The sequence below is a fragment of the Gopherus evgoodei genome, chromosome 8 (assembly GCF_007399415.2).
Source record: "Gopherus evgoodei ecotype Sinaloan lineage chromosome 8, rGopEvg1_v1.p, whole genome shotgun sequence".
Taxonomy (NCBI): Eukaryota; Metazoa; Chordata; order Testudines; family Testudinidae; genus Gopherus; species Gopherus evgoodei.
The window spans coordinates 21,392,502-21,408,743 of NC_044329.1; the positions used below are offsets into that span (position 1 = coordinate 21,392,502).

The 16,242-nt window shown below is 46.4% G+C and overlaps 1 protein-coding gene across 1 annotated transcript; it reads left to right on the forward strand.

The window, feature by feature from the left end:
• The first annotated feature begins 3,728 nt into the window (after positions 1-3,728).
• EFCAB9 (EF-hand calcium binding domain 9) lies at positions 3,729-16,052 on the forward strand. The gene is made up of 4 exons (XM_030573692.1): positions 3,729-3,864; positions 12,433-12,581; positions 14,109-14,285; positions 15,897-16,052. The coding sequence occupies exons 1-4, from the start codon at positions 3,729-3,731 to the stop codon at positions 16,050-16,052; spliced, it is 618 nt and encodes a 205-aa protein (XP_030429552.1).
• Positions 16,053-16,242: the final 190 nt, after the last annotated feature.

Here is a 16,242-nt window from a genome sequence, read left to right on the forward strand (position 1 = left end):
TAGGTGAGGAACAGTGTGGCTTCATACCAGGCTCAAGTTCCTTTGATCAGCTATTCATGCTCTGATAGTTGATTGGAAAAAAATGAGAATGGGGAGTAAAGATGTTTACCGTTTTCATTGACTTCACAAAGGCATTTGATTCAGTGTGGATGGATGATACTCTTCACTGCCTTGGAAAATTGGTGCAGTTGACGTGGACTTACAATAAATGCCAAGAAAACAAAGCAGTTGCATCTTGGAAAAGGGACAATAGATATAATGTTGAAATGCAATAGAGGTGAAGTCATAGGAAAAAGTAAAATCTTATATGTATCTAGGAAGTTTGAACAGTGCCAAGGTTAAAAGGAGGTGTGTCTTAGCAACAAGTACTGCACAAAACTGATGAAATTATGGACTCATAAAAACATTGTTTGCCACCAAAGTGGAAATTGATTAAATCAGTGTCCTAACAGAATAACTCTACAGACTGGTCAGAATTGCATTGAATTGAGCAGACATCAGAAGGCTGGAGCCAGTAGAGAGTTCTTTGGAAGATGGCAATAGTAAAGTGAAATGATTTTAAGACAAATGAAGTTAGAAGGAGAGTAGGATGTGAAATCAGTGTATGGGATTGGCTGCAATCAAAAAGATTACAGTGGTGGTAACACTGTAGAAAACAAACAGATGATAGGATGCCCAAGAAAATAATGCAAACGCAACCAAGATCAATCAGGCGTAGAAGCCAACCCCCAACTAGATGTCAGGACATCGTACACAGGATTATGACCAGGCTGGCTTAAAGGAGAACCAAGCCATGGACAGGAATGAATGGTGACACAGTACTGCTCGCTGTGTCTTGGGATGAGAAGAAATATATATCTAAAACATAAACTTCTGAAGAGAGAGCATGGAGGAATACCATGATCACCTGTGCTTCATACTGCGTAAAAATAAAATAAAATAAAATGTAGTTAAAAAAAAATTTCAAAAAAGTCACAGCTTCCTATCTTAATTCATGGCTACGTATCAAGAAAGGGTTCGATTCTGCTAGCACTTATGCAGGGAAGTAGCTTTACATAGGTTACCAGACCAATTGAACATAATGGTGTTACTCATTTGCATAAGTGCTTATATAGGATCAAAGGACAGGTTGGAAGTTGTAAAATAAAGCTGTTTTTGAATCACCTGAGTGTAAAAAATGTATCTAAAACTATCTCAACAGAGAAAAATCACTTATCCTTCCCCAAGTTCAGCTCTTAAATATAGCCACTAAATATTTAACTTCTGGGTGTTTGGTTTTTTTAAAGATATAAGCATCTGTAAGTATGGATAGACAGGGTGGGAATCCTCCACATACTTTAAATTAGCTCCAGCAAATTTAAAATTGGAATAAAATGGGGCCATCTAGAGGAATTATTTGATATTGCAGTCTTATGTCTAGGTCTGAGACCAACTGGTCTTGGCTGATCAGTTTTTACTTTATGTGGTGTTGTTGTAGCCAGTCGGTCCCAGGATATTAGAGGGACAAGATGGGTGAGGTCATATCTTTTATTGGCTCAACTTCTGTTGGCGAGAGAGAAGGTCGAAAGCTTGTCTCTCTCACCAACAGAAATTGGTCCAATTAAAGATATTACCTCATCCACCTTGTCTCTTCGTTTTTTAACTTGTTCATTGAAATGGTTCCCTCCTACAATATTGAGTCTGAGTCTCCTCTCACACTGAGTTCATTGCTGTGATTCTGGATTTACACTGAGGTAGCCAACTGTTGTGACTTTTATCTTGAACCTCATGCTATTTGATGCTTTATATAACAATCCAGCTGCTGGAAATAAGGGCTCATATGCAGACTTCAGTTTCATTTAAGAAAAAATACATTTCTAGCCCTCAGGGTTGTGGAGAAAAGCTTGCAAATGTGACTGAAGCATACCTGCAAAAGAGGAAGGCAAATGAAAATAACCCAACATTGATTTGTTTTTAACAGTTCATTATTTGTCAGCTATTCTCATGATTTTGGGGGGCTGATACAACGTTTGAGTTTGGCAAAACTGGAGTGAGAAGAGAATTAGGCCAATTGTTTTCAGAGTTATATATCAGTTAATTTGCATTTCTTCCCAATACGTCATGTGCCTACTCATTAATTATTATTCATGTTGCGGTAGTAACCAGGATCCTCAGCCCTGGACCAGGACCCCTGTTTACAAAAATAGAACAAATAATCAATCCAAAGACTTTACAATCTAAATATAAAACAAGATAGATACAGACATATTCACATCCCCAAACTCACTTCTTTGCTGAAGCCCATGAACTTCAATCCAGGTTGGCAAATCTGCTGTCACCAATCCAGGAATTGTTTTCTTATTGTCTTTTTAAAACACTAACATAAATATAAGAAGTAGGCCACAAAAATATTCAAAAAGCATTGGGAATCTGCCTTAGATTCAAGAAAGTGGGTCTGATCCTGTAGTCAGGGGTCGTACTACTGTAAGTAGTTCTATTTACTTCAATGGAACTACTCAGAGGAGTAAGCACTTCACTCAGCAATAAAAGCTCTTAAACAAGATCAGTGTGGGGTGTGATTTTTTACTGAGGGTATGGCTACACTTGCAGCTGTACAGCGCTGGGAATTACAGCTGTCTTCGTACAGCTGTGTAGGGAAAGCGCTGCAGTGTGGCCACACTGACAGCTACCAGCGCTGCAGTGTGGCCACATTTGCAGCATTTGCAGCGCTGTTGGGAGTGGCTGAACAGGCATTCTGGGATACCTCCGAATACCTCTGGAGGCCAATTACAGCGCTTTTGGTGGCCACACTGGTGGAGCAGCGCTGCATCACCAGCGCTGCAATCGTTATACCCCAGGCAGAGCAGGAGTACAGCCAGCGCTGCAGCCAGGGAGATGCAGCACTGTATGTGCCTTGCAAGTGTGGATGGTAAGTTGCAGCGCTGTAAACCCACCACCAGCGCTGCAACTCTCCAGTGTAGCCAAGCCCTGAGAGAGTTATACCAGTACCACCCCTTGCATAGATCCTTACTCTAGTATAGCCATCCCCTTTCCTGTACAGGTATAACTATAAAGCACTGTTATACTGATATAACTAGGTGTGCCCTAGGGGCGTTGTCTCTCTTTAACTACACCAGCCTAGTTTTAGTGGTACAACTTTCTAGTGTAGACAAGGCTTTAGTGCCCTGTTTCAACAAGGTCCCACTGAAGTCACAATAGACTCCGTGAACTCACACATATCTTGCTGAATTGGGACCTTAAATCTACGTTTCCTTGCAAATGTGAGTTTCAATCTGATTCTGATGTTCTAAAATGCATTTAAAAAATATGTGATAAAAGAATAATTCTTCATGCCCATTTTAGAGGTGTACCCTGACTCCTCAGTGGTAGAGAGCCATTTGCTCCACAATGTTCAGTTGATCACTCAATGCCTAAGGTGCTTGCAAGAGCTCTGCTCTGTTCAGTGTCCTGTTCCAACTGGCTTATTGTGCATAGCAACAAGACCTTCAAAGTGACCCACCCATCCTGTCTGCCTGAAAAGTTCAGCCTTTAGAGGCACAATCTGATGATGCTTGGCAAAAAAAACCCCAAACAAAAACAAACAAAACAAAACAAAACCCCCAAACATTTCAATCAGGAGAATAAATGATTGTGTTCTGGTTCCAAGATGGAATTCTCTTGCTGTGATGAAGGCATCACCTCAGGTAACAGTGAATGTTCATAGGTAAACAGAATTAGTCACTGCCAAGATGAGGCTGAAACCTGGATGTTTTCTGCAGTTTCTGTATTTAGATAAAATACACTGTTTATTATCAGTGAGAAATGCTAGGGCACTTGCAGAATATTTCCAACTCCTAGATGTTCATAAAAAGAATACTTTGAATGGTAAGTATTTTCCAGAGATCCTGGAATTTCCTATCACTAAGATTAATGTTTATATCTATCTATATATAAAAGAACCATCTGATGCTACAAAGTTTAGGATTTAAAAACTGTTTAGGATTTGTTTAAAAACTGTTGAGGGTTCAAAATAATTTTCAGAGACATTAGAAATACCATGTCCCAACTATTACAACAAATACAGCACTCTATAATGCTAATTGACTAGTTGGCTTGGTTAATGCAAAGTTTTGGAATTGCCCCAGATAGATGGCTTTCAGTTGTAGCATATGCCGCCGTGTCTTGAATGATATAGCACTTTCCATCCATTCTGAAAGCTTATATGACTGGTAACACATCAGATGCTGAAATGATACCCAGCCTCCATACCCAACCTACTAGCATGGTTGAAGTAACTGAAATTTGTTCAGCTCTTGCCTGAGACATTAACTTTTTTTCTCTCTCTCTCTCCCTGGTTCCTCTTAAAGCGGACAGTCCTGCAATTTAAATGAACTTGTGTGGCATCATTGCCATCAGTATTATTCATCATTAGCACTCGGGTAGCACTGAAAAGCCCCAATGAGGACTAAGGCACCAGTGTGCTAGGCACTGTACAAACACACAATAAAAGAGAGTCTCTGCACCAAACAGCTTACAATATAAATCAGTGATACTCAGAACTCAGTGGTTCAGGAGCCAAATTAGCAACCAACATAACCCAAAAGAGCCACAGGAGTGTGAATTAATTGTTTTATTTGCTCTCTCTCTCTCTGTCTGTGTATATATATAATTTCTTGGTTATTCTGACCAAGTATTATTATTTTATCAACTACAACTGGATAACATAGTAAAAGCAGCCTGATTGGTTAATAATAAATGACACAGTGTTTGAAAATCATGTCCCACGAAAAGCCGCAGGAGACACATTAAAGAGTCACTTGCAGCTCCCGAACCTCAGCCTGAGTATCACTGATCTAAATAAACACCACAGATGAAGGCTGGGATGAAAGGAGGTGATGGGGTTGGTGGGTGGCAAAGTCATAGTCGTTTTGAAACACTTCACACCAAATCTGTTCAGAGCACTGTAGGAGACTGCAAAATAGACACTCACCTTTGTAACTGTTGTTCTTCGAGATGTGTTGCTCACATCCATTCCAATCAGGTGTGTGCGCGCCGTGTGCATGTTCGTCGGAAGATTTTTACCCCAGCAACACTCAGTGGGTTGGCTGGGTTGCCCCCTGGAGTGGCGCCGCTATGGCGCTGGATATATATCCCTGCTGACCCAACAGCCCTTCAGTTCCTTCTTGCCGGTTACTCCGACAGAAGGGAAGGAGGGCGGGTTGGGAATGGATATGAGCAACACATCTCGAAGAACAACAGTTACAAAGGTGAGTAACCGTCTTTTCTTCTTCGATTGCTTGCTCATATTGATTCCAGTTAGGTGATTCACAAGCCTTACCTAGGCGGTGAGGTCGGAGTGAGATGTTGCAGAATGCAAAACTGCTGAGCCAAATGCTGCATCATCTCTGGAGTGTTGAACCAATGCATAATGTGATGCAAAGGTGTGAATCAATGACCAGGTAGCTGCCTGACATATTTCCTGAATGGGAACATGGGCCAGGAAGGTGGCAGATGAAGCTTGAACCCGAGTAGAATGGGCGGTGAGGTGGCTAGCCGGAACGTGAGCCAAATCATAGCATGTACGAATGCAGGATGTTACCCAAGATGAAATTCATTGGGATGAGACCGGTAGGCCTTTCATCCAGTCTGCCACAGCTATAAAGAGCTGAGGTGACCTTTGGAAGGGTTTTGTTCTCTCAATATAAAAGGCGAGAGCCCTGCGAATGTCTAGGGTGGGCAGCTGTTGTTCCCAATGCGATGGGTGCGACTTCGGGAAAAGACTTGGAGGAAGATGTCGTGATTGACATGAAAGGCGGACACCACCTTAGGGAGGAAGGAGGGGTGTGGTCGCAGCTGTACCTTGTCCTTATGGAATACCGTATACGGGGAGTCCACTGTCAAGGCCCGAAGCTCAGATACTAGTCTTGCCGAAGGAATAGCGACGAGGAGGGCTGTCTTCCAGGAAAGGTACAGCAGCAAGCAGGTGGCCAGTGGTTCAAAAGGAGCACCCATAAGCTTGGCTAGCACCAGGTTGAGATCCCAGATAGGGGTCGGGCATCTGACTTGAGGGTACAAACATTCCAGTCCCTTGAGGAACCTTGAAACTATGGGGTAAGAGAAGATTGATCGGCCATTTTCCCCTGGGTGGAAGGCGGAGATGGCTGCCAGATGCACCTTTATGGAAGAGACTGCTAGGCCCTGTTCTTTCAGGGACCAGAGGTAGTCCAGGACAGTAGGAATCGACACCTGCCTGGGGACTGAGTTACGCTGAGCGCACCAGCAGGAGAAACGCTTCCACTTGGCCAGATATGTCATCCTAGTGGAAGGCTTCCTACTGCCCAAGAGCACCTGTTGGACCGAGGCAGAGCAACTCAACTCAGACTGGCTCAACTGTGCAGCAACCATGCTGTGAGGTGAAGAGACTGCAGGTCCAGACAGTGAAGCCTGCCGAAGTCCTGTGTTATGAGATCCGGCCAGAGTGGCAGGGGCATCGGGTCTGCCACTGAGAGGTCGAACAACATGGTGTACCAGTGCTGCTTTGGCCACGCTGGAGCAATCAGGATCAGGTGGGCGCTGTCCCTGCGGAGCTTGAGTAAGACTCTATGGACGAGCGGAAATGGTGGGAAAGCATAGAGTAGGTGCCTCTTCCACGGGATCAGGAAAGTGTCTGAGAGGGAGCCCGGGGAGCGTCCCTGGAGGGAGCAGAACACCTGGCATTTCCTGTTCTCTTGGGAGGCAAAGAGATCTATGTAGGAAAACCCTCAATTTGGAAAACAGAATGGATGACGTCCGGACGAATCGACCACTCGTGAGACAGGAAGGATCTGCTGAGGTGATCCGCCAGAGTGTTCTGGACTCCTGGGAGAAAAGACGCTACCAAATCAATAGAGTGGGCTATGCAAAAGTCCCAGAGGTGGACGGCTTCTTGACAAAGGAGGGAGGAACGTGCTCCGCCCTGCTTGTTTATGTAAAACATGGCCGTTGTGTTGTCCGTGAATGCTGATACACAATGGCCTAGGAGACGGTCTCGAAACACCTGGCATGCTAGACGGACCGCTCTGAGCTCCCGCACATTGATGTGCAAGGCCAGCTCTTGAGGCGACCAGAGGTCTTGAGTGCGAAGGCCCTCGAGGTGGGCACCCCAACCCAGAGATGATGTGCCCATGGTTAGGGCCATCGAGGGTTGCGGTGGGTGGAATGGCATCCCTGCACAGACTAGAGTGGGGTTTAGCCACCAGGTTAGGGAGCCCAGAACCTTCCGAGGAACAGTGAGCACTGAGTCCAGGCTGTCTCTGCGTGGTTGGTCACAAAGGTGCAGGAGGCCTCGTGACCTACTAGGCTGAGGCAAGTGTGCACCAACGTTGTCGGGAAGGTTTGAAGACCTCAAATAATTGAAGCCATTGCTTGAAAACGCGACTGCGGGAGGCAGGCTCTGGCCAGATTGGAGTCCAGAACCGCTCCTATGAAGTCTATTCTCTGCGTGGGTGTCAGAGTAGACTTCTATGTGTTGATCATCAGGCCTAGTCTCCCAAAGAGGTCTTTGATGATATGCAGGTGCTGCGACACTTGTAACTGAGAAGTCCCTTGAATGAGCCAATCGTTGAGATACGGGTAGACGTGTACCCCAACGACGCCGGAGGGAGGCGGCGACTACAGCCATGCATTTTGTGAACACATGCGGAACTGTAGAAAGGCCAAATGGAAGTACAGTGAACTGAAAGTGTTGATGGTTGACCACAAAATGGAGGTACCGTCTGTGTGGCGGGTAAATTGCGATGTGGAAATGTGTGTCCTTCATATCGAGGGCGGCATACCAGTCTCTTGGATCCAGGGACGGGATAATGGTCCCCAGGGTTACCATGCAGAACTTCAGCTTTATCATGAATTTTTTGAGTTCTTGCAGGTCTAGGATCGGTCGTAGACCTCCCTTTGCCTTGGGGATTAGGAAGTAGCGGGAATAAAACCCCTTGCCCCTCATGTCTTTTGGTACCTCCTCTATGGCTCCCATGGCTGGGAGTGACTGGACCTCTTGTAAGAGGAATTGCTCGTGAGAGGGGTCCCTGAAGAGGGACGGGGAGAGAGGGTGGGAAGGCGGGGTTGAAACAAACTGGAGGTAGTATCCCACTTTCACCATGCGCAGGACCCAACGATCTGAAGTTAGCTGGGACCAGGCAGGGAGGAATTGTGAGAGGCGGTTGAAAAAGGGAGGAGAAGGATCTGGTAGAGCAACTAGTGGGCTGCCCTTGGGCGTCCCATCAAAAATTCTGCTTGGGCCCCGCTGGTGGTTTATGGGGGAGCCTGATTTTGACCTCCTTGAGGGCCAGACTGCCTCCGACGATTCCCTCTACCATGCCTTCTGCTAACGTCCTGACGCGGCCTAGGCGGGGCGTTAGGGCGGTGTGGCTGGGGCCGGAAGGTCCTGCATTGGGTCACTGGCATGTGCATACCCAGAGAGCACATTATAATGTGATTATCCTTCAGACTTTGCAATCTGGGGTCAGTTTTATCTGAGAACAGGCCCTGGCCTTCGAAGGGCAAATCCTGAATAGTTTGTTGTAATTCAGGGGAAAGGTGCCTGATACCTGGAGCCAGGAGGTATGCCTCATCGTCACTCCTGACACCAGAGTTCTGGCTGCAGAGTCCGCTGCATCCAGAGAGGCTTGCAGGGAGGTTCTTGCTACCTTTTTACCCTCCTCAAGTAGGGCTGTAAATTCTTGACGGGATTCCTGGGGAAGAAGCTCCGTAAACTTCCCCAAGGACACCCATGTGTTAAAATTATATCTACTTAAGAGGGCTTGTTGGTTTGCCACCCTAAGTTGGAGGCCCCCGGCCGAGTATAGTTTGCCGCCTAGGAGATCCATGCGTCTTGCCTCCTTTGACTTAGGAGCCGGGGCTTGCTGGCCATGACGCTCCTCTTGTTCACCGATTGCACAACTAAAGAGCAAGGAGGTGGGTGAATGTAGAGATATTCATACCCCTTTGAGGGGACATATATTTTCTCTCTACTCCTCTTGCTGTAGGTGGAATCGAGGCTGGGGATTGCCAAATGGTATCCGCATTAGCCTGTATGGTGCGGATTAATGGAAGAGCCACTCTAGTAAGTGCATCAGCCGATAAGATGTCCATGACAGGGTCCTCTATTTCAGAGACCTCCTCCACCTGTAAGTTCATATTCTGAGCCACTCATCTCAAAAGGTCTTGACGGGCCCTGAGATCAATAGGTGGAAGGCCTGAGGAGGATGTTCCCGCCACCGCCTCGTCAGGCGAGGAGGAGGAGGAGAGGTCCGGGACCAGGGGGTCCTGTGGGGCTCCTGCACTTGAGGAGCGTCATCTGTGTCAGGTGGAACCTGGCTGTCTGTAGATGGTATTGGAGCCTCATCCGTGCCCATGGGAGTGGGGGTGGGGGGCGGCTTACTGTCGCCTCTGGTACCCGGTGTTCTGACAGGGCCGACCGTGGAGCCACTGATGGAGCACCTTGGGCCTGGTGGTATGCCCATGGTGTCCAGAAGGACCAGTGATGAGGCCCTTGCTCGTGGCTCTGGCTCTCTGGGAATATATGGCTGGGGACGTCAGAGTCACGCTCCTGAGGACAGGATGCGCTACCAGCCTGCGGAGACACCGATGTGTGTCTCGATGGCCACGGTGGTGCTGATAGACTCTGGCAGGGCGACGCTGTTCTGGATGCTTGATCCCGGGGCGGTACTGGGGAGCGGTACCGGGAGCTATAACGGTACCACGAGTGAGACCGAGACCTTCTACCGTAGCGGTGCCGGGAGGTTGACCGGGATCTCGAGTCCCTTCGTCTGGAGCGACTGCAGAATACACGGTGCCGAGAGTCAGATTGGTACCGGGAGTATCCGGCCGGCGAACGAGATGTCGAACGGTGCTGCGAGTGCGACCGGTACCAGGAGGGAGAGCGGTGCTGGGACTGCGAGCGGCACCGGGAGCGGGAACAACGTGATCGAGAGCATCTGTGAGGCCGTGATCTTGAACGATGTCTCTCTGTTGGACCAACGGAAGGTGGCCTTACCAGGGCCGGTTTTCTGATGGATTGTATGACCCGCACCGGCGGTGCTGGGGGTTGAGGCCGTGTTGACTCCGTCATGGTGATGAGCTCCCTTGCCGTGGAGAAGGTCTCCGGTGTAGAAGGGAGGGCAAGTTCAACCACAGCATGAGCCGTGGAGCTGTCAGACACCGGACTCAACGGCCCCTGTGGGACTGGGATCGATGGTGCCATGCTCAGTAGAGCTGCAATCAGCGATACCACAGTTGACAGTGCTGCGGCAGAGGACGGTGCCGGATGAACCATCTTCGAAGAGCGCTCCTTCTGTGGAGCTGAAGCAGTTGGAGCGCTATGTTGCTTCCTGGGTCTCGGGGACAGGGAGCGATACCGAGCAGATGTCGGTGCCGGGGCTCCTTCTCGGTACTGGAGTGGTCCGGGGCCGAAGGGGCGCTCCTTACAGAAGCAGCCTGTTGGGCGCTCGGTATCCGACTCCATGAGGAGCTGTTTCAATCGAAGTGCTGCTCCTTCTTCATCCTTGGTGTAAATGACTTGCAGATGCGGCACTTATCCGTAAGGTGGGATTCCCCTAGGCACTTGAGGCAGGAGTCATGGGGATCCCCTATTGGCATCGGCTTCTGGCATGCCGAGCATGATTTGAATCCCGGTGCCTTGGGCATGGGCCCGTACCGGGGTGGAGGAAAGAGGCTAATCCCCGATCCCCCCTTAAACTATATATGCTAACTATAAATACAACAACTAATACTAACTATAACCACAAGAACTCGAACTATACAGACAATAAACAGCAAAGAACTACGAGTAGCTAGGGATGTGGAGATCAGCATAACGGCGCCACTCCAGGGGGTGACCCAGCTGACCTACCGAGTGTTGCTAGGGTAAAAATCTTCCGACGAATGTGCACGCAGTGCGCGCACACCTAATTGGAATTGATATGAGCAAGCACTCGAAGAAGTTGGCTTTCTCCCTGCCCTTAAGGTGCACCTTACATTGTACAACATCACTGTCAAGCTAAACATTGTTTAAAACAATTATTCAATAGTTAAAAAAAATAAGCAGTATCTGCAGGGAGTTTAAGCCCAAATTTTGACCTGCCCGAAGACTATTATGATAAGCAATGGGATCCCCAAAAGCTCTGTGGTCATTTTGATCCAAATTCATATCCAGATGTAATTACTTGAGCCTGTCTGTTAAGGGAGGCAAATCAGAATCCTGAATCCTTTTATCCTTTAGTAAGGCAAACATTTGGATGTAGGTTTCATGCCTTGGGCTCAGCTCTCATTTTAATCTGATGAAGAACATCGCATGGAGTCTAAACATCTTTTAAAAGAGAGTAAAACTATCAGAAACCACCAAAGAAATAAGTGCTGTGAGTTCCCCTGCTGTCTGTGCCATGGTGGTGATCTAACCTGATTGCAGTGTCAAGCCTCATTTCCCCACGCCAGTGACAAAGTACAAGGGAAAAAAAACAGAAAAAGGACAAATGATTGGTGGGGTTGTTTGCCATATAAAGGGCTGAAGTCTGGCCTCATAATATGCACATGCAGCTCCCTCTGGGCCAAAATCAGCAGGGACACACTTGAGCTAATCCAAGGAGCTGCTGAGTGCCCTCAAATATGGCTGACGTCAATGGCAGCTGAGGGCACCCAGCATCTCACAATATCCAAGACTTATAAACAATGAAAAGTATAACTCTAAACAAAGAGGGTGGCTGGGTCTTTTCAATAAAACCCTGAAGACCAAACAGCTATGGCCTGGTACCTCCTCAGGGCAGACGAAATTCCTTTGCAGGGGCTCCATCATCACATTTCAGGTGAGCATGTGACAATGTTTGCTGCAGTTGCCTTGAAGGCGTGGCACTTGCTGGCCCATTCTGTAAAGAAAAAATCATCTGAAAAGATCTTTTATTCAGCACATATGAAATTAATTTTTTCCGAGTGAAAAATTACAACTTTTAAGCAAATTTCTGGGGTGTTTTGCTCAAACACTTAAAAAGGAAAAATGTGTTTTGGGCAGCTGAATAACAAACAAAAAAAACCCACCAATTTTTAATTTTTTTTGTTTGGTTTCTAATAGCTGGCACATTTTTTAAAACAAATTTGGACATTTTTTAACCAAAATTTGTCTTATAAAACAGTCATTTTCCTTTGGAAATTTATTTTGCTAAAATATTTTTAACCAGCATTTCAACATTGGCCACTTTAGGACCCCCTACATGGGCACATTGCACATGTACACACACACTACCTCTCTCTTGACTGATGTCACCGTGTGTATATTATTACTATTGAACATTTCTCTGAGTTTGTCACTGTATTTTAATTGGCTGTGCAGTAACCTGAGCACCTTGGAGCAGTGGGTGCATTATAAATCCTATTAATTATTACTAACAGCTTTGCACAGGTTAGGCCTAACAACCCACTGTTTTCCAGACCTGCAGCTTTATCACTTTCTCCGTTATGTGACTGACCTGACAAAGAAGCAGATCATGCTGGTGTTTGATTTGCTAGACTGGAATGCCACAGGGGAGATTGGCTTTGATGAGTTCTACATGCTGGTGTGCATCCTGATGTCTCACGAGGCAGGTAGCCTGGGGTCCCTGTTGGTGTGTCAGCCAGAAGCTTCAGAGAAGCTGATATTATTCAGTGCTTTCATAAACGAAATCAGCTAGCTGGGAGTCTAATCTTTACTTATAATGATAAGTAGAAGGTAGAGGAACTTTCCACAAGCTAGAAACTGTCTAAATGCTCTTATGTTTGGAGTAGGGTGACCAGAAGTCCCAATTTTATAGGGACAGTCCTGATTTTGGGGGCTTTTTCTTATATAGGCACCTGTTACTCCCCACCCCCTGTCCCGCTTTTTCACACTTGCTGTCTGGTCACCCTAGTTTGGAGGCAGCTCACTGAAAATAAAAAAAAACCTCAGCTCACAAAATGAGCTGCAGGCGCCTTCTGCTTTCCACAAAATAGCAAGACTAGACCAGGATCCCATTTTCACAGGTCACCATTTTCCACCCTCTCTCTGTTGTGCAACAGAGCACACGATTCTTCTTCAATCTTTGTCCTACAACTCTCTTTCTTAGTGATTGTTATTAGAGGTCAGACCTGTTCAGAAAGAAAACAGTAACGTGGAGTGAGAATTAAAGAGTGTGTGGGGGAAATGAATGTTAACGCAAGCCAGAGTTATACACAGCTCCCCACTTTTCAGGACTCATACTGTAGCCCAAGTGTCTCCTTTTTCAGGGGGCAGGCTGCTAGCAGTGTCATCCTGGGGAATCCTAAGAGGCAGTGCTTAATTTGTAATGAAAGAGGTGCCAGGACTCAAGCAATATTTTTGTACTTTAATAATGGATGCAGCAAACCCACAGGTGCCAGGGCTATGAACTGCCAAGTCTAGAGGAGCCGGGGCTCACCCCTGGCACAAATTAAGCACTGCTAAGAGGGCAAAGACCATCCATGGATGTGCAGCTGGCCCGAGTACTTAGAGTCATTTCAAGAGCAACTTGTGGCTTTGCCAGCTACATGAAGGAAAGTGGGACACCCAGGGTACGTCTTCACTACCGGCCGTATCGGTGGGTAGCAATCGATTTCTTGAGGATCGATATATCGCGTCTCACCTAGACGCAATATATCATGTGCTCCTGTCAACTCCGGAACTCCACCAATGCGAACGGCGGTAGCGGAGTCGACGGGGGAGCCGCGGACATTGATCCCGTGCCATGAGGACGGTAGGTAACTCTATCTAAGATACTTTGACTTCCGCTATGCTATTCATGTAGCTGAAGTTGTGGATCTTAGATCAACTTCCCCCCTAGTGTAGACCAGCCCTCTGTGTGCTCAGTTCATTTCCAGGGCTATCCAGCTCAGAATTATTTTGCAGCACTAGCAGGGTTTGAAGGTCTGGGGCAAGCAAAGCTGGATGCACGAGGCTAGGCATGCGTGTGTGCAAGGAAGCCCTGAGTTCTTTTCTCTTCGTGTTGCAAGTGGGAATTAGGAAGGTTACCAGCTTTTACCATCTAGACTTGAACTATGGTTGGTGTTATATGTATTTTCTAAAGCAGGACATCTCTTCTCATTATTTGTTCCTAAACATTTTTGTCCTGAAACAGAACCACCTGGAAAAGCAGTTCATTTATCAACACTCTGGGCCTGTGTTTGAGCTGCTGGATATGGATGGAGGACACACAGTTGGCCCTAGGGAGTTCCAAGCCACTAGGTTCCTTTTTAACATCAAGAAGCAAGAGCTTGAAAAGATATTCAAGGACTTTGATGTCTCTGGAGATGAGGTAAGAGTCTAGGAATAACAAGCCCTTAATATTGCCTCATTTTATTTATTAACACACAGAGGCTCCAGCTGAAATCAGAGCCCCATTGCATCTGCCCAAGAACAATCCCTATTAGGAGCTCACAATTAAAATAGACAAGACAAAGTGTGGAAGAGGAAACAGGCTGAAAGATTAACTGTCCAGTGTCACAGAGAGGGCAGTAGTTGAGCTCAGGTCTAATGAGTCCTGCTGCCTGGCCATATAGCTCAGTAGAGTTCCTCTCTTAAACACTTCTCTTGGCTCCAGCTTCACTCAGAGAAGCTTTATATTGCCCTGTTACCTTATGCTAGAGCAGCAGAAGTGGTTATGCAGAGCCTGCCATTCAGACAACTGCAAAAAGGGGGGACAGTCTTTTTTTTGCCACACTGGTTTATTCCGTTCTTTATACTGAGGTCCCAGGTTATGCTGGGCTTTAAATCAGTGTCATCTGGAGACTGAGGGTTTGATTATGGTGCCCTTCTTACTAGGTAATTCACTTTCACCTTGGGATATAGGGGACCATCGGTGACTGACCTCTGTGATCTCTGCCAACTCCCTCTTCGTCACTGTATTGAATATAGGATTCTAGACCTCACCTTTCAGGCTCGTAACTTTACCTCTCCCTACCTATCTGCTCTTGTATTGATCATGCCACTCTCACTAACAGTGGAAGCCTCCATTGCCTGTTTGCTTCCTCCCATAAGCACCTCCATGCTTTCTCCCCTGCACATCAGCCTGGCCTCTTTCAAACCCCTCCACAAGACCCATAACCAAGGTGAAGTCTGATAAATGTGCCAGCTCATAATGACTAGATGGGTGGGGATTATTGGTATATTAAGAGCTTTATATAATCATGTGTTTCATATCACTGTTCTGTGTGGGTTTGTAAAGCAGCCTCAGGCGGTAGTCTCCATGCACCTTCCCACCATACATTAAATGACAGACTAATGTCTGTCACAAAAGGTTCATTCCTTCTTTCTCCACGGGTGGCAAACTGTGTGTGCAATGTTCTGTTCTAATTGGTGGTTTTGTCTTCCACTCTCCTCTCCTTCAATTATTTAACAGCCACTTGTTGCATTTTAACTTAGATATTCCCTAATTACAAACTCATATTAGGAGATTATAACAGTGCCTTAATCTAAGGACTCTGCTAGTGCTTGGGGCATCCAGACACAACCCTAATGCAAATAATGGACCTGAAGCCAGTTATTTCTGCTTTGCAAAGGACTGTGGGCTGCTTGGTTAAAGGGCATTTTGTAAGAGCTTGCTTGTGGGGTTGTGCCAGATATAATTCTAAAAACGCAGATTTCCTCCCAGAAGCATCATGATATCTGCAACCACTGTGGAATAGTAGAGTGATATTCACATGGTGGGGAGATGCCTTCACAGCTGCAGTATGGTCCTTTGAGATGGGCCCAGCCCATCAAGTTCAGATCCAAACTTCTCCAAAGTTTGAGTTGAAGGAACATGGTGTGTATGTCTTGCTGGGAACCCAAATCTTGGGTCAGGCTTCTCTCTGACATTAAGGTGGTATCAGCCATCACTGTCTTATTAAGATGCTATTTCATATTCCTTCCCCACCCCCAACACTAGCAACTGAACTACAAGGAGTTCAAGATGTTTACAATCTTCTGCATTGATAGACAACAGAAAAAGGAGAAGGAGAAAAAGAAGAGGTTGGATGAAGAGATTCCAGAATCATCTGGGGCAGACCTCACCAAGATCAGCATGCATCAACTACACTTGTAAAACACTATTTGATTCAATCAGGAACAAGTACAACCATCTCTCTCCCAGGCCCCAGCCACAGAGGTTTTTGGGTTAGTTATAAACACCAACCTTTAAGAAACATATAAACTCAAATAATGGTCCAAATAATTGCAGCTGTATAATTTTGTCCCCAGATCCCATCTCAGATACCGCATGCAAGTGCATAATC